We start from the raw sequence: 15,005 nt of genomic DNA on the forward strand, positions 1-15,005 counted from the left end.
CGAGGGCAGCGGCGGCGAGGGCAGCGGCGGCGAAGGCAGCGGCAGGTGCCCTCCGGGCGTGCTGCCATTCTCAGAATTCCTTCGCCAGGTGGGGTGATGGTGACGGTGTCGGGGAGGAGGAGGGGGGGAGGGGCAGGAGGAGGAGGAGGAGGAGGGGGAGGGGCAGGAGGAGGAGGAGGAGGAGGGGGAGGGGCAGGAGGAGGAGGGGGGTGTAGGGGCGGGGTGGACGCGGGGAGTGGAGCTGGGTATCGGAGGGCAGAGCCCGACGAGACAGTCGTGAAACCCCCCCCTGCAGGAAGCCCGCCACATCTTTGCCCTCAACATGTAGCTCTTCCATCTCCTTTTCAGGCAACGAGGAATACATCGAGGATATGGGCGGTGGGATGGGGTTCTCCTGGCCTGGCCTGGCCTTGCGTTGGGTTGCCTTCGTGGACTGGCGCGGACACGGCCCCATGCGCCCAGCTCCCCTCGATTTGGGCACGTGCCGGACTTTCCTCCGCTGCTGTCCCCGCGGCAGTCCCGACTATGCCTCTGCATCGTCTCCGTTACTGCGGCGCACTTTCTGTTCCTCGCAGAGCTCCATCTCTCTTTCCCGGGTCAACCCCTCCTACGACCAACACCACGACAGCGTTTTTTCTCTACCTTCGTTCCCTTCCCTCTATCCCTAATGTGAGTGTGCGAGTCCCTTCTGAATCCCCTGCGAATTCCTGTTGCTTCCTCTTTGATCGCTTTTCTTCTTCCTTGTCCCCCCCGCCCCGTGCGCTGTCCTCAGTCCGCCGAGGCGGCCGGAGGAGCCGCATTGGTGGGGCGCCGGGTAGGGGTCTCCGTGTTCATGTGTCCCAGCACGTGCGGCCCCTACCCCGTAGCCCTCCCCGTATGTGAGGATCACGTGATGAACTCGTGCCTTTCCCAGAAAGAGTCAGCAGGAGCAGCAGACACAGCGGCAGCAGATGTAGCAGCGGCAGGCGCCCTGGCGGCACAGGGCGGCGCAGGCGTGTCGGTGGGGCCCCTTGCGGGTGTTCCTGGTGACGGCGGCTGCGGCAGGCGCGGCGGCTGGGATGGAGGCTTATTTACCGGCAGGCTGGTCGGGTACGACGCGGAGACAGGTAAGCGTACGACACTGCTCTACCGGTAGGGGCCGGTTGCGTGTCCAGGCCGGGGATTTACGGGGGGAAAAGGAGGTGGGTGTCCCCATGTTGATCGATTGGCTGCGCCTGCATGATGCATGCCTATGGCTTGGGTCACGGGGGCCGGGTAACATTACTACGGGCGCTGCGGTCGCATAAAGTGCGATGAGAAAACTACAGCCCGCCTATTGAGGCTCCTGCGACCCGTGGGTCGGTCGGTCTTGTTTTCGACGCAGGAGCCCACCGCATCCGGTTTGATCCTGGCCTGCCCCTGGAGCTATGGAGGGGCAACGAAGGAGAAGAGGAGGAGGAAGGAGAAAAAGAAGGAGAACCTGAAGGCGGCAGCGGCGGGGCCCAGGGGAAGCACGAGGGCGAGACGGCGGTAGAGGGTTGGATCCACGTGGCCGTGTGTCACGTCGTCCTGGATCCGGATTCGCAGGATTCAAAAAGGACGGCGGACGTAGGCGCGGACGAATCGTCTGCAGCGCGGACGACGCCGAGGGCGATAGCGGCCTTGGATCGACGCGGCTTCCGGGGCCCTTTCCGCGGGTGTGTGGAGGTACGATGACGACGAGAAGGAGAGAAAACCGACCCGTGAACTTAGACCCTTTGGTCTATACATCAGAATAATACCTTATTCTGATGTAACCCCACGCCACCGGGAGTCCATCTCTACACTGCACACTGTTATTACAGACCTACGCCTCCTCTACGGTGTAAGCCGCCAACAAAGGAATTACTATATGACGCCATTAGGTGTTCTTTCCTGAGGACGATAGATAAGGCTCCGAAACCTCAGCCGGGCAACTCGCGCTTGCTTTTTATTTCCTTCCTTCGCCGATTCTTATCCAACTAATGGGTCTCATTGCCACAGATACACGTTCCATTGCTCCACTGCATCCCATCTCGCTTCACCACACCGCACAACGTCCAACAAACTGCTTCCTTCCGACAGGTGGCGCCAAGTCACTGGGATCCCACCCGCCTGGATCCGTTGCTACGCCGCCACCTGCTGAAGACGACGGCTAGCCCCGATGCAGCCGCCGCCACCGCCGGCACCCCGCCGCAGCAGCTGCCACCCGAGGCTCCGGTGAGTGACTTCCCTGCCGCCACCGCCGCCGCCGCGGGGGCAACAGCAGCAGCATTAGTTGGTGGTGCGGTGGAATCCGCAGCTGCAGCGGCGGCCGCAGCTAGGGGTGATGGAAGGGAGGCCGATTTGGGCTGCGGGGTGTCAGATGCGGTGGCGGTGACGGCGGAGATGGAGGCCTTGACGGTTACGGAGGTTGGCGTGGAGGCAGCAGGTGCAAGCGTGTTGGCTTCGGCGCCCGCTTATGTGAATCCCAGCGCGACGATGGTGATCAAAGGCCACACAGAGACGCGGGCAGACGCACACGACAGCGGCGGCGATGGAGGGTCCGCAGCCCTGGGCGCGGCCTCCATGCAAACCCCGTGCCCAACGGAGGCGGGCTCTTCTATTGCGACCGCCACCGCCACCGCCGCGATGACCCCGGCAGGAGCGGCTGCTGCTGGAAGCCCCGTGGAAGCCATGGAAGCGGATGCTGGCAGGACCGCGGAAGAGGAGCAGATAGACGCGGACGTGGAGGTGTGCGAGGCAATGGATATGGACGTGGCTGCAGCGGGGAATGCAGTTGCCGATGGCGCGGGCGTGAGCAGGCAGCTTGTGGCGCTGGAGCAGCAACACCACCATGAGGATGAACATCAACAGGGGCAGAAGGGGACGGCATGTGGATCGGGAATACAGCGCCTGGTTGGCGGCGGCAGCGTTGGAGATGGCTCAGGAGGGGGAGGAGGAGGAGGGCCACCGGAGGCAGCAGCGACGACGGAGCTGGGTGCTGCGGCAGGATCAGCTCCAACAGCGCGGGCGGAGGTCCCACGGCCAACAGCGGCGGTCGCAACGCCGGCAGCGGAAACAGGAGCAGCACCAATGCCATTGGAAGCAGGGCCCGCTGGCGGGCAGGCACCCAGGCATCCAACCAGGGTGACGGAAGCGTCCGGCCGCGACGTGGTGACGGTGACAGAGGCGGTAGAGGCGGCAGATGCGGGGACGGGGCCAATCCAGGCGGCGACGGACGCGGTGGCAGCGGACGAGGGGGACGTTCTCACAGAGATGGAGCTTTACTCCCTTTTGGTGCTTGCAGAACAGCAGCTGCAGCCGAAGCCTCAGCCTCAGCAGCAGCAGCAGCCTGCGCAGCAGCGGCAGCTGCTGTCCACTCTCCACACTGATACACCGGCGGCTCAGGGGCAGCAGCGGCAAACGCAGCAACATGATGGGGGGAAGGACACGGAGGGGGTGGCGGCACCAGCCAGCTACCCTGAGGCGGCTGCGGCGGCGGCGGCGGAGGAGGAGAAGGAGGCCTTGGCGCTGTGTGCAGCTATTGTGGAGCTGGATACGGTGGCGCTGCGGCTGCGGCTGATGCCTGCCGCGCGGGCGAAGCTGCTGCTGAGCGTGTGGACTATGACGTCCTGGCAGGTGGGTTCTCGGCAATGGGGAACCACCGTCAGTGGGGGCAGGCCCAGCCGGGCCAGGAGGAAGGCCGGCGCTCCGCGACGTGAATGTGAAGTGGGTTCCTTCTTCACAGTGAAGTGAGTCAGTGAAGATGGAAGCCCGCCGAATCGTAACACTTTTGGGATTGCTTTAATACGAGTTGGCTGACAGGTCATCCCCCCAGGTTATGCCTTCTTTGTGTGTCGCTACGTGTCGTATGTGGTGTTGCTGCAGGTGCGCTACGTAGCGGAGGTGCTAGTGGCGCGGGAGCAGGGGGGGCGTTGCCAGCGGCGCGGGTAGCGGCGGCGGTGGCGGCGGGGCAGGTGAGGGAGACGGCATCGTAGGCGGTGGTGGCGGGGCAGGAGATCGCGGTGGCGTTGCAGGCGGCTGTATGTATGTGCATGCGAATGTGCTTATTATAATCTGAACGCGAGAAGGAAGGGGCGAGGATGGTGCGCAAGGCCAACTTTACCTAAGGAAGTGGTCCAGCGGCGTAGTGTTGATATGGATATTGCCCAATTTTTGGACGGGGCCCCAGCGCGAAACGTGTTGGGGGGTGGGGCCACGGCCCATAGGATTGGCCATGTCCGCCAGTCCATCTGTAACGACCAAACATGTGTGTATGTGTGTGTTACACCTCGGTTGCGTTACCCGGAGAGTTTTAAAACGAGCCCGTACGAGCTAGCAGAGGCCCAAGAGCCTTTAGAGTCACAAACATAATACCCCGCCCTGTACCCCCCAAACTGTGCAGCAATTTTAGTGGCTTAGACATAACGCTTTGCGCTGGTTGGGCTCAAGATTTCATACCATCAGGTGCCGTGTGTTATCTTCAATTGTAACTTTGAGATGACGGTGCCCAGTAATTCGCACGTCCACTTGCCGCGATCATCTTCCCACAAACCAGCCGTTGCGACTTACTTGCCGGCCCGGGGACTTCTGCGTTTCGCATATGACTAGCGTTTCACTTACAAGCTGTCCTTTCTGCAAGGATCAGGACTCGAATGAGGCTCGTCCTCACAGCTACATATCTCCCTGCTGAAAGGCGACTTACCAACGCTCTACTTCCGACTTGCCCAGCAAACAAATACAACAAGGGATTCAAGGGGATCATGGGCGGTAAACAACAGCGCGTGCGATGCCGACCAAAGCAGGGTGGCCGCCTCTCTCCCCCAGCACGAGAAACCCTTCGCAGGGTTTTTAAGGATGGGGGATGGAGACGAACCACGAACGAGTGAAAAGCTGACGCCATGGATAGACTGATGGGAGGGGGAGGGGTGGGTACCTGGTAAAATGCAAGAAGTAGCAATCGCTCCCTCCTCCACACATGGTGGAGGGCGCCTAGGTATGTTTGGGTGGAGGGGGAGGCGCAGGATGCGAGAGGGGCTTGGTGAAAGAGGGGGAGAAGCGACCTGAACCCGAGGGGACGGCCACCACTGTCAGCAATCGGCAACCGGTTGCCTCCGAGTTTCTACACCAATAGGCGTCGTTACCCAACAGACTGCTACACGGTATCGCCCTCAACCCACGCTGAACGACCACCTGACGCGCGCGCGGCCGCTCCTGCTAGTTTGAAAGATCGCTGGACAATCGTGCTTTGTTTACGGAGCTGGGTCAATGGCGCCTCCGCTTCCACTGGGATTCACTTCCCTGACATTCCAGAAATAGGATCGTCCTGGCGTGCAGTTTGTGTTTCATGATGTTCTGCGGGAGGAGTTCGCTATATTTTTACTGCCACTTCCTAATAGCTGAGTTGTAAGGCAAACTTCCGCGATGTAGCAATATATAAAATAAATTTTAAGTAAATTTTGATTCATAACTACGATAAGCGGTGAAACATAGCAAGCAGCGCTTACTCTTGAAACAACGTTATAAACCGCGCGGTTCTGAGTGGCCTAGGACCGACAAAGAGGATCCGCAAACCCAAACTCCGTTCTCACACTCCCTGCTGCCACATGCCCTTACGGTTGTATTGCTGTGTGAACACGGAACGGCTGGTGAAGAAGTTAAACGCCAGCAAATCCATGTGCAATGTGTTTACCCCGCACGCGTGTCCAACTCCGGTGGTGCCTGGACGGAAGTCCAGCTGCACCTCACCGCAGCTCATTCAGACATGGCGGCAATCTTTTCCTCTTCCTCGCAGTTCTCGCATCTTCACAGCCGGTCAAGGTTCAGGGAGGAGTCCCGCGTTGACTGCCGCCCGGTCCCGATCCCGACCCCGGCCCCGAGCCACCCTGCCCGTGTCTCGCGACCCCTCCTCCCCCTTCCCCCTCCTCCGTAGCGGCCGCCGTCAACCGGGTACGTAACCGGGCGAGCGCAGCGTGGAACGGCCGCCCCGGCGTGGCCGCATCGCGCGCCTCCGCCTCCGCCAGCGCCTCGGCCGCTGCCTCACGCTGCCCTGCCGCCGCCAGCGCATTCGCCCTGCCGTACACGATGACCGTCTGGCCCGGCCAGTTGGCATCAGCGTCGGCATAGGCTGCCGCTGCCGCCTCCAGTTTGCCCTGCATCCGCACGGCAAGGTAGCCGCCACGGGAGCGATCATCACCGTAAGCGAAAAGAGACACAGGAAAACCGAAAAGGAACGAAGACGCGGAGGGGCAGGGCGACCAGCAATAGCCCAACCCATGCTGACAGAGCAACCGCAATATCTCAACATGCACATGCTCATGAAAAACCCCAATCCTCATCCCGTTAGCCTGGACTCCTGAAGTGGTCATTACTCCCCAAAGGGGGTAATGTGTGCGCGGGTGGTGCCTTACAGCATTGCAGCAGTACACCAGCAGCAGCCAAACCAGCCCGTGTCCCGTCTCAGCTACCCCGCCTTCACCTCCCCGCTGCACCTGTCCCCCTTCCCCTTCCCCTCCCTACACGCCCGCTCGCTCCCTGCCTGCGAGTGCAATGCCGTGGCCACGCAGTACAGCGCCTGACCCCTCTCCGGGCTCGGGGCGGACAGCTCTGCAGCGGCCCGGTAGCTGACCTCCGCATCTGACCAGCGGCCTGAGGGTCGCGCGGGCGGACCGGCGGGTGAAAGGGCGAGCGTGTGGATTGGGATAAAACAGAACGGCATGGGTGGAGACACGGCAGAAGGGGCGAGCAGCAGCAGATGGTTTTGAACACGGATGAATGGCAGCATAATGAGGTTCAGAAGGGGGATACCGACGGGGGCGGAGGCCATTAGGGAAGAACAAGAACTCCACACACACACACACACACACACGCACACGAAGTCCGGGTCAGGCAGGTGGGGTTTCTTCAACCTACCTGTCAGGGCAAACACCTGGCCCATGGAGTAGTGCGCGCGCACATGGCCCGGGTTGAGCAGCACCGCCTTCCGGAAGCAGTGCAGCGCACCCGCGTAGCTGAGCATGGCACGCCGTGGACAGTAAGTGACGACCGGGGATTAAGTGACGAGCCGAGGGTAACGCCGGGCACGGTGAGGAGGAGGCGGTTCACGAGAGCGTGAGTCAAGCACAACAATCAGGCAAAGCCAACAAAAGGAAAGGAACTCACCGGACAGTTTTCCGCCCGGCTACACTCTATCCATCATACGCACTTGAGGTGAGAAAAAAGCAATTAGGACAGCAGACGGGCAGGAATGGGTGTCCGTGGCAAGGTGGTTTCTCGGTGCTTCAGCGCAGCCAAGGAGCCGGTGAGTGCCTGTGTTAGTTGGAATGGCGGAAGTGACGGCCTCCCTCCCTCCCTCCCTCCCTCCCTCCCTCCCTACCCTCCCGATCCTCCCCTAGTCCCCCGAACTCACTGTTGCCTGGCGCTCAGCTGCGCTCCCATGATGACGAGCACATTGGGGTCTGTGGTCTCATCCACCCGGGCGACTAAGTCAGAGGGGAGGTGGCGGGTCGAGTCCAGGGAGGGATGAGGGGGCGAACTGGAACCGCTGCCACCGCTGTTGGCCGAGTCCACCGAGGGGCTGGTGGAGCTCGAGGGGGATGGCGCCAGGGAGGGGCTGGCCCCAGACAAGGAGCCGGCGGAGGAGGAAGGCAGGTTCCTGAACCTGAGGAACAGTGCGCGTAGGGCTGGGTTCCGGAGCGCCAACTGCGATTGGCAGACAGGCGGCCGAGAGCGGGCGTGCGGACGTCAGCTCATTGGCGGTCCCACCAGTTTTTACACAAAGACCGCACCCCGTAAACATGCACACGCAGATGCACATGCAGATGCACATGCAGATGCACATGCAGATGCACATGCCCAGGGCCCTCATGTCCTCAGCCAGTCTGCTTACCCTCATACCACCTCGCTGAGCCCCGGCCGCCCTGCCAGGCGCCATCCTGGAAAGCCACCCAACGACCTCCTGATTTCGACCCTCCTTCCCGACACTACCCACCCACCCACCCACCCGCCCACCTGAAGGGAAAGGGTAAACCCTGCGCTGCCCAGCCAGTGTACGAGCACCCCGTGGGCCATCTGTACTTTAAAGTACAAATTCAAAGTAGTTAGGACGTACAGCAGCGGGGCCAGCGAGCGGAGGAAGGCGGCTGCGGGGTTTGCGAGCACGAATACGCGCAGGTGAGGATGCGTTGGCCGTAGAGCAATTCCCAAGAAGCAGAACCTCAACCGTATCGGCATTCAGATCGTTCTCCGTCCTTCCCGCCTTTTTCGTTTTAGCGCGTCCTCCACCTCTCGTTCTCACCTAGCGTTGTGTCTGGGGGTTCCCCAGACGGCGCGGCCCCGCCCGGCGTCTGAGGCTGCTGCAGCAACTGCAGCTGTTGCTGCTTCCCAGCCAGCCCGCTGGCCCCGAAACCAAGGCGCAGTGATGTCATAGTCATGCCGTACACCAGTAGCGGCAGTACCAGTCCCGCCGGCCCCATCGGCATCTCCCCCGTCTCCATCACCACAGCCGGCAGGGTCAGGTCTGGGAACCACAGCGCACCCTCGCTGCTCAGCCCCGGCCAGGGCAACCTGTGTACGGCGTACGGCGTACGACATTTGGTTTCGCGCAGTCACACGTCTCGCATAAGTGCACGTCACGTTTTCTCACCCTCCCAATTCAACTGAGCAACGGGACGCAACCTAGCCAGTCATACACCGACAGCCGCCAGCCGTCCTCGCTCTCCAGTATTGCAAAAGTCAACCGTCGCCTACCGCCAATCTCCACCGCTGCCAATCTGCCTCCCTCGTCGCTTCAGCGGATCCAGAGCCCCTTCCCGAGCCGAAGTCACTTACCTGGACATGATCCCCAACGTGGCGCTCACGAGCACAAACACCGGGATCTGCACCAGGGGGTTCACCACCATCCAGGCTGGGTGAGGCGCGCCCACCTTCCTCCGCAACTTGTCAAAGTTGGACAGCACTGCCTGAGACCGCAGCATCCGGGAATGGAGCACTGAAGGCAGCCCTGGGTCGACTTCGACTGTAGCGCCAGCGCCAGCAGCAACAGTAGATGTGGTGGCCGCCACACCAGGTCCCGGATGGTTATGGTCCTGGTGCTGCTGCTGGCCGTGGTACTCTTGGCCATGCTGCCCGTGCCCCTGTCCCTGCCCCTGCTGCTGTTGCTGATGATGCCGTTCTCGCTCCTGCTGGTCAGTCAGCGCAACTGCTTCCCGGTAGAGGCTGAAGTTGGAACGAATAATCCGCGCCTGCCGCATGGACAGCGGCAGTAGCGCCAGCCGTAGCGCCAGAGTGGTTAACGGGATGGACGCTGCCCAGGGGAGTCCTGTGGCGGTGTGAACGAACTCATACGAGTTGGCCACGTGCTGGACGAGCACCAACATTGTTGACGGCTCCGCCGCCGTACATGCCACAGCACCACTGCCGCTGCTGCTCTGCAAGAGCAGCGCGACGGCTGACGCCACAGATGACACTTGGGAGTCCGCATCTGCTGCGAGGATTGTTACTGCTGTCAGGGGCCCTGGATCGGGATACAATTCTGGACCCAAAGGTATTTGTGATGGCATTGGCGACTCAACATGGCATTGCTGCACCGCACTTGGAAGCTGTGGTTGTGACTGCAATCCTGGTGTTGATGGAGGAGACGATGCGGCAAAGGGAGATGGGAATGAAGCGGTGGCATGTGGATCTGGGTTGACTCCAGGTTCCCGGTGGGGTCCGACATTGCCCGTGGCTACGTGGGGATCAGGAGCCAGCGTTGAAAGCCGCCGGCCCCACCTTCCCTGAAAAACTGCAAAGAGTGGATTGAGCCCGTCGGCTGACGTTGCGCAGGTGCATGCTCCTGGGGAGGCGGCGGAGATGGCCTCCACAGAATGTAGGAGCCATGATGGTGTTGGGCAGTTGCTGTGTAGACAGTTGCGATAGTAGCGGGATCAATGGATAAGCGTGCATTCACGTAATCTTGGTATATGAAAGATGTCAACAAGGGCCACAAGCAACTTCTACGTCGTTAATTATGGATATGGAATGCACGTCCGCCACGGATAGCGACTTAATTGTGTGTTGCTACCGTTAAAAACACATTCACGAACCTTAAGGAAGGTAAGATGCCACCGGTTCCTTGTCCAGGTAGCAGCCAACCCAACGCACGCCTCATGAGAGTACTCTCTGCAGCATGATCTCTAGCATTACTTCACATAGGGCCACTTTGAAACCATAGTCATGGACAGTAACAGAGGGTATCGTTTGTCTGTCGCTCGTTGTGTCGGCAGTAACTAACTGTACGTAAGTTTGAAGCGCAGTTGCGCTCTCAAGGCATTTAGCAGAGTCGAACTGAATGAAATTTGTTTCCACTGTTGCGCTTGCACTTTGCACAATTGCTAGGCACAAGCCTGCCATAGACTTTAAATACTGCAAAATCGGAAACGGGGCTACATGATTGATTGTTTCGCCATGTCATGGCAATGCGTAGGCTCGCTTCCTCACTGATAAGTTTAGTTTGTTAAAGGACTTTTCGGCGGCGGCAACATATTGCGTTTCGCACAAATGCCTGACGTAGCAGGTTTAGGACCCAGAGAGGCAGGAGGAACAGCATTGACGTACAAAGCTCCAGTGCAATTCACCGAGTTGCCAGAGTCTTTCTTGGACCAGCTTTGCAAGCGGCTGCCCCAGGAAGATATCAAGTCACTTCGGCTTGTTTGCCCGCGGCTGTGCACGTTGTGCAACGTGACCAACAAATTGACTAGCCTGAAGGCGTCGGCACTTCTGAGTGGTGCTGCGCCCACTCTCGCGTGTCTGCCGCCCATCACCTTCCTAGACTTCAACGCTCGAAACGCAGCATGCAGCCACCAGCTGCTCGCTGCCTTGCGCCAACACGGAACCCGGCTGGAGCAATCCGTGCGTGCAGTTCGCCTCAGCGGCCGTGATGGCCTGCTAACCGCGTTGCAGATGCTGCGCCTCGCCTGCCCACGCATAGAATACCTGGAAATCCGTTGCCAGCACAGCTATCGGGGGCGGCATAAGGAATGTGCGGACTTGGGGCGCTGCCTCCAGGAACTAGAGAACGCCTTTCCCTCCCTCACCGAACTCCACTTGCAGCGCTTCCCCATCTCCTCTGCGCAGCTGGTGCACCTTTGCGACTCGCTGCTGGGGCTGCGCGCCCTCAGCATCCGCGGCCTGGCACACGCACTTACCAGCGAGAGCTTGGCGCACCTCCACCGCCTCACACAGCTGGTCAGCCTCAGTGTGGATCACCTGAAATTGCAGGTGTGCGCACATGGTTTATCTGCAGGGCACTTCACTCTTCTTTTGCCAATTAGGAACAGATAACCCCTCCACTGCCCCTCCACTGCTTTTCCTGTTCTCCTGTCCTACATCCCCGTCATCATCATCTTCGTCGTCCCCTTCAATTCGCGTCTTCACTAGCCTAAGTTTCCCTCTCCCCAACCTACGCCTTCCTCCCATCTCCCCCGCACAGACCGGTTGCAGCCTTCCCTGCGGCTCGCAGCTGCGTTCCCTGGAGCTCTCAGACGCCACCATCAGTGGGCCCTCGTTCGCCTCCCTCAACGCCCTGGTCGGCCTGCAGTCGCTGTCCGTGTGGGGCACCGGCCACCCCGCCGCCCTCGCATTCGCGCCGCTGACGGGCCTTACAACCCTGCGGCGCCTGCACCTGGAGCTGCCACTGGATGGGGAGGTCCTCGAGGGCCTGCGGGGCTGTACCGCTCTGGCCAGTCTGTCAGTGCCGAGTGCGAGGGTACTGCGATGGGGTGCAGGAGCGGCCTCGCCGGAAGAGGGCAGCGACGAGGGGTGCTATGGCGCTGACCTGGTTGGCGTCAGTGGGCTCAGTGGTGGTGGGTCATTGCCACCACCGCCGCCGCCGCAGCTTACCAGTGTCACGCGACTGAGCTTGGAGGCATGGTCGGAGGACTGCTTGCCTCTGGCAGCGTGGCTGCCGGGGCTGAGGTCGTTGGTGCTTGAGGATGGGGAGGGCATGTGGAACGCAGTGGCAGGGCATGAGCAGCTGACTGCGATACGGGCGGCGGCGGGTGGCAGTTTGCCATCAGCAGGTGCAATACCGACGGCGGCAGGGCCGACGGCAAGCGCTGGGTTGAAACTGGAAGCGGACGCATGCTGCCTCGCTGCGTTGCACAGCAGACGTTGCCAGTCGCACCATCAGCATTATCATCACCACCATCAGCCTCAGCATCGTGGTTCCGAGGGCCATCACTCGGGGCTTACGGGCGGCAGCGATGGCGGTGGCCGCGGACACAGCGGGCGCTGCGGCGGCAGCAGCGATGCTGGCGGCAGTTGCGGCGGCAGCGATGCTGGTAACAGCAGTAACGACATTGACATTGCGTCTGGCTTTGGCGCTGACTGCGGGGGCTGTGACAATAGGGTTGACGCTGGCATTGACGCTGGGTGGGGGACCTGCGTCGTGTGTCATCCGTCTGCGCATTGCCACCGCACATCGCCGCCATCGCCGTCTGGTGTTGGGGAAGGTGAACCCCGAGTGCAAGCTGCTGCGATCCAGTGCCAGCCCGGTGGAGCCACATCAGTCGCTGACTTCCAATCCTGTCACCTAACTCAGGCGACCGGCGCAGGTGGCGCAGGCGGCGGTGGTGATTGCTGTGGAGGTGCACTCGGCCGGCTGCCGCCGCAGCTGGCTAGCCTGCGGCTAGGAGGTTGTCAGGACCTCCCTGAACAGCACTACTTGAGCTGCGCACCCTTGCCGGCCCTTACGACCTGTGAGCTGTCCGGATGTGGGGCCCTGACCACCGGCGCGTTGCTGGGGCTGCTGGCTGCGATGCCAGTCCTTCGGGAGCTGTCGTTGGAGGGTGCCCCCTACGTGACCGACGCGGCGCTGGCCGAACTGGGAGCGGTTGGGGATGGGGAGGTGTGGGGAAGCGGGGCGGGGGCCGGGGTGGCTGAGGACCTTGGAGTGGTGTCGGTGGATGGTGACGGAGGTGGCGGCTTGGGGATCGCGGCGCCGCTGTCGGTGGCTTGTGGTCCGGCGGTGGCGGCGGCGGCGAAAGCCGCGGTGCTGGCAACCGGCGTGCCGGTGCCGCCTTGCAACGCATGTGCCGGCATCGTGGTGGAGCCGGCGGTGCCGCGACGGGAAGGTGTTGCAGCTAGTGTCGCAGCGCCTGCTGGCCCTGCTGCTGCTGCGGATGGAGAGGCCCTGCCTGGAGCTGCAACGCCGCAGGTCCTGGGGACCGGCTTGGTTTCGGGAGGTGCCATCCCGCGCTCTAGCAGCGCCGCGGCGCTTGCCGCAGTCATGAAGGGGTTGGGACAAGACTCCCTGGCGGCGGCGGCGGCAAGGGCAGTGGCAACCTTGGGCGCGGTGAGCCGCAGCCACGCCGGAGGCAGCAGCACCAGCGGCGCGGCGGCGGCGCTCCGTCGGCTAGAGCTCACTCGGCTTTCAAGCATTACCGCGCGCGGCATTGCGGCTGCTGCTGCGGGGCTTCCTCGGCTCACTGAGCTACGGATCTCTAGCTGCCAGGCGGTGTGCCGGGAGGCTTGCGTTTGGCTGCCGCAGCACCTTGGTCGCCCGTACCTGTCGGTGGTGTGCTCTCATGCGGCGGTGTATGACGATCCCTAGGGTGTTGTTGATAGTGCGACTGGACGGGTTTTGTGCGTGTGACATTGCCCACAAATATGTAACGGGCTCACACGAGCCGGGAGGGCGAAGGGCTAGCTGGAGGCTGTCCGAAATATACAGATTTTTAGGTGATTTTAGATGCGGGCCCATTGCTCGATAGAGCCCACTGCTATCTTGAGCCTCCTCATTTGGGTATCAAAGGGTAGGGCCCGATAGCTCCGCCCGACGGCGATGGTTGATATCAGCGTAAATGCTCATTAGTATGATGTATACAAAGGATGAGATAGAGCCGCGCACCTAGATCACCGCTGCGGAGGCTGGGAACGGTTTTGCAATGTTAAGTGCAAGGAGAAGGGGAATGCTGCGTGTTGGTGATTTGGATGCTTGTTATAGGTTTCGTAATAGGGGTCAGCCGTGCTACCTGTATAATGGTTTGGTTTTTCTTGTTGGTAATGTACTGATAACCGCAGATGTTGCAGGTCAGTTCCACAGTGTTTTACAGTTGGTAGGTCGTGGTGTGTTAGGGTAGTACATTTGTGCCAGGACGCCTTCTTTCCGTGCGGTAGGTCGCTCCATTTTCTGGTCGTACTGAGAAGTTTTACACATCATAAGGTGCCGTACTCCAAGCTGGGGCCAGTATCATCGTGCATCACTGCAGGCAGTTCCGCGCGAAGGATTCCGCGTCACCTAGGGCGGCAGGCCGTGCAGAGTCTTCGATCCCTAGGCCTACCGTGTGGTACGACCCATATCAATTTGCTGGACCAGTAGTAATGGAAGTAATTCCACTTAGTTGTTCTTGTTCTTGTTGTTCGTGCAGAAAGTGTTGATGACATTTTTGCCACAACGGTGGCGGGTTGGCGATTCCGCAGCTGCACGGCAAGCACGGCGCGCGCTCTTAAGTAGTTGTAACTGAATGTCGCTATTACATTGGCGCCATTTGTTACGTTAGTTATTGAGGAGAACGCGGTGTGTTCACGTACACGTAGTGGGTTTTCGGATTTGGGTCGTTCTGCCCCCTCTATGAGCTGCTTTTTCTGCGACTTGACGCCATTTCACACATACATTCTTTCACAGCCCCCAAAGGTCGTGAGATGCAACGGAATGCCCAGCATATGAAGGGATTACGGGAGGGGATGGGTTTCATACAGAGAATCAGTAAAGAGCGACATAAAGGGTGTATGACGAACCAACCCCCTCTTGGTTGGGATGTTGGAGCATATTTGGCCCCGCTGGCACCTTGCTTCACAGCATTTGTTCGGCGGATACTCTGGCTGCTGGCAGCTTATCCATGACATGGGGATTGAGGCGAAAAAGGTTGGTGGCGTTGCCATAAACCGTTAGAGGGGCCGATGCTGCCGCTCTGAAAAAATGATGATGTTGGATTGGATGCAGCACCAAGTGGCGGTTCCGGAGCTGTATGTCGCTTACTACAGGC

The 15,005-nt window shown here is 60.7% G+C and overlaps 3 protein-coding genes across 3 annotated transcripts in view; 2 read left to right on the forward strand and 1 right to left on the reverse strand.

Moving 5' to 3' along the window:
- The window catches only part of VOLCADRAFT_99726 (uncharacterized protein), a gene marked incomplete at both ends in the record, with an annotated part of 6,402 nt that extends 2,469 nt beyond the window's left edge, over positions 1–3,933 (forward strand). The window contains 7 exons of the mRNA XM_002958407.1: positions 349–378; positions 773–814; positions 867–1,106; positions 1,364–1,686; positions 2,083–3,276; positions 3,388–3,618; positions 3,868–3,933. Coding sequence (XP_002958453.1) covers positions 349–378; positions 773–814; positions 867–1,106; positions 1,364–1,686; positions 2,083–3,276; positions 3,388–3,618; positions 3,868–3,933 — 2,126 coding nt within the window. The remainder of the gene's footprint in view (positions 1–348; positions 379–772; positions 815–866; positions 1,107–1,363; positions 1,687–2,082; positions 3,277–3,387; positions 3,619–3,867) is intronic.
- Positions 3,934–5,801: 1,868 nt separating this feature from the next.
- Positions 5,802–10,168, reverse strand: VOLCADRAFT_108139 (uncharacterized protein; the record flags this gene model as incomplete). Its single annotated transcript, XM_002958430.1, has 10 exons — positions 10,065–10,168; positions 9,751–9,876; positions 8,904–9,407; positions 8,809–8,855; positions 8,276–8,544; positions 7,990–8,120; positions 7,388–7,680; positions 6,892–6,989; positions 6,458–6,627; positions 5,802–6,131 (listed from the first exon to the last, which is right to left on the reverse strand). Exons 2-10 carry the CDS (start codon positions 9,856–9,858, stop codon positions 5,802–5,804), a joined length of 1,950 nt encoding a protein of 649 aa, XP_002958476.1. The 5' UTR covers positions 9,859–9,876; positions 10,065–10,168.
- A 350-nt stretch (positions 10,169–10,518) lies between these two features.
- VOLCADRAFT_99728 (uncharacterized protein) lies at positions 10,519–13,570 on the forward strand (the record flags this gene model as incomplete). Its single annotated transcript, XM_002958408.1, has 4 exons — positions 10,519–10,869; positions 11,095–11,238; positions 11,450–12,038; positions 12,573–13,570. The coding sequence occupies 4 exons, from the start codon at positions 10,519–10,521 to the stop codon at positions 13,568–13,570; spliced, it is 2,082 nt and encodes a 693-aa protein (XP_002958454.1).
- Between the last annotated feature and the right edge of the window lie 1,435 nt (positions 13,571–15,005).

Source organism: Volvox carteri (genome assembly GCF_000143455.1).
Source record: "Volvox carteri f. nagariensis unplaced genomic scaffold VOLCAscaffold_94, whole genome shotgun sequence".
Lineage (NCBI taxonomy): Eukaryota > Viridiplantae > Chlorophyta > Chlorophyceae > Chlamydomonadales > Volvocaceae > Volvox > Volvox carteri.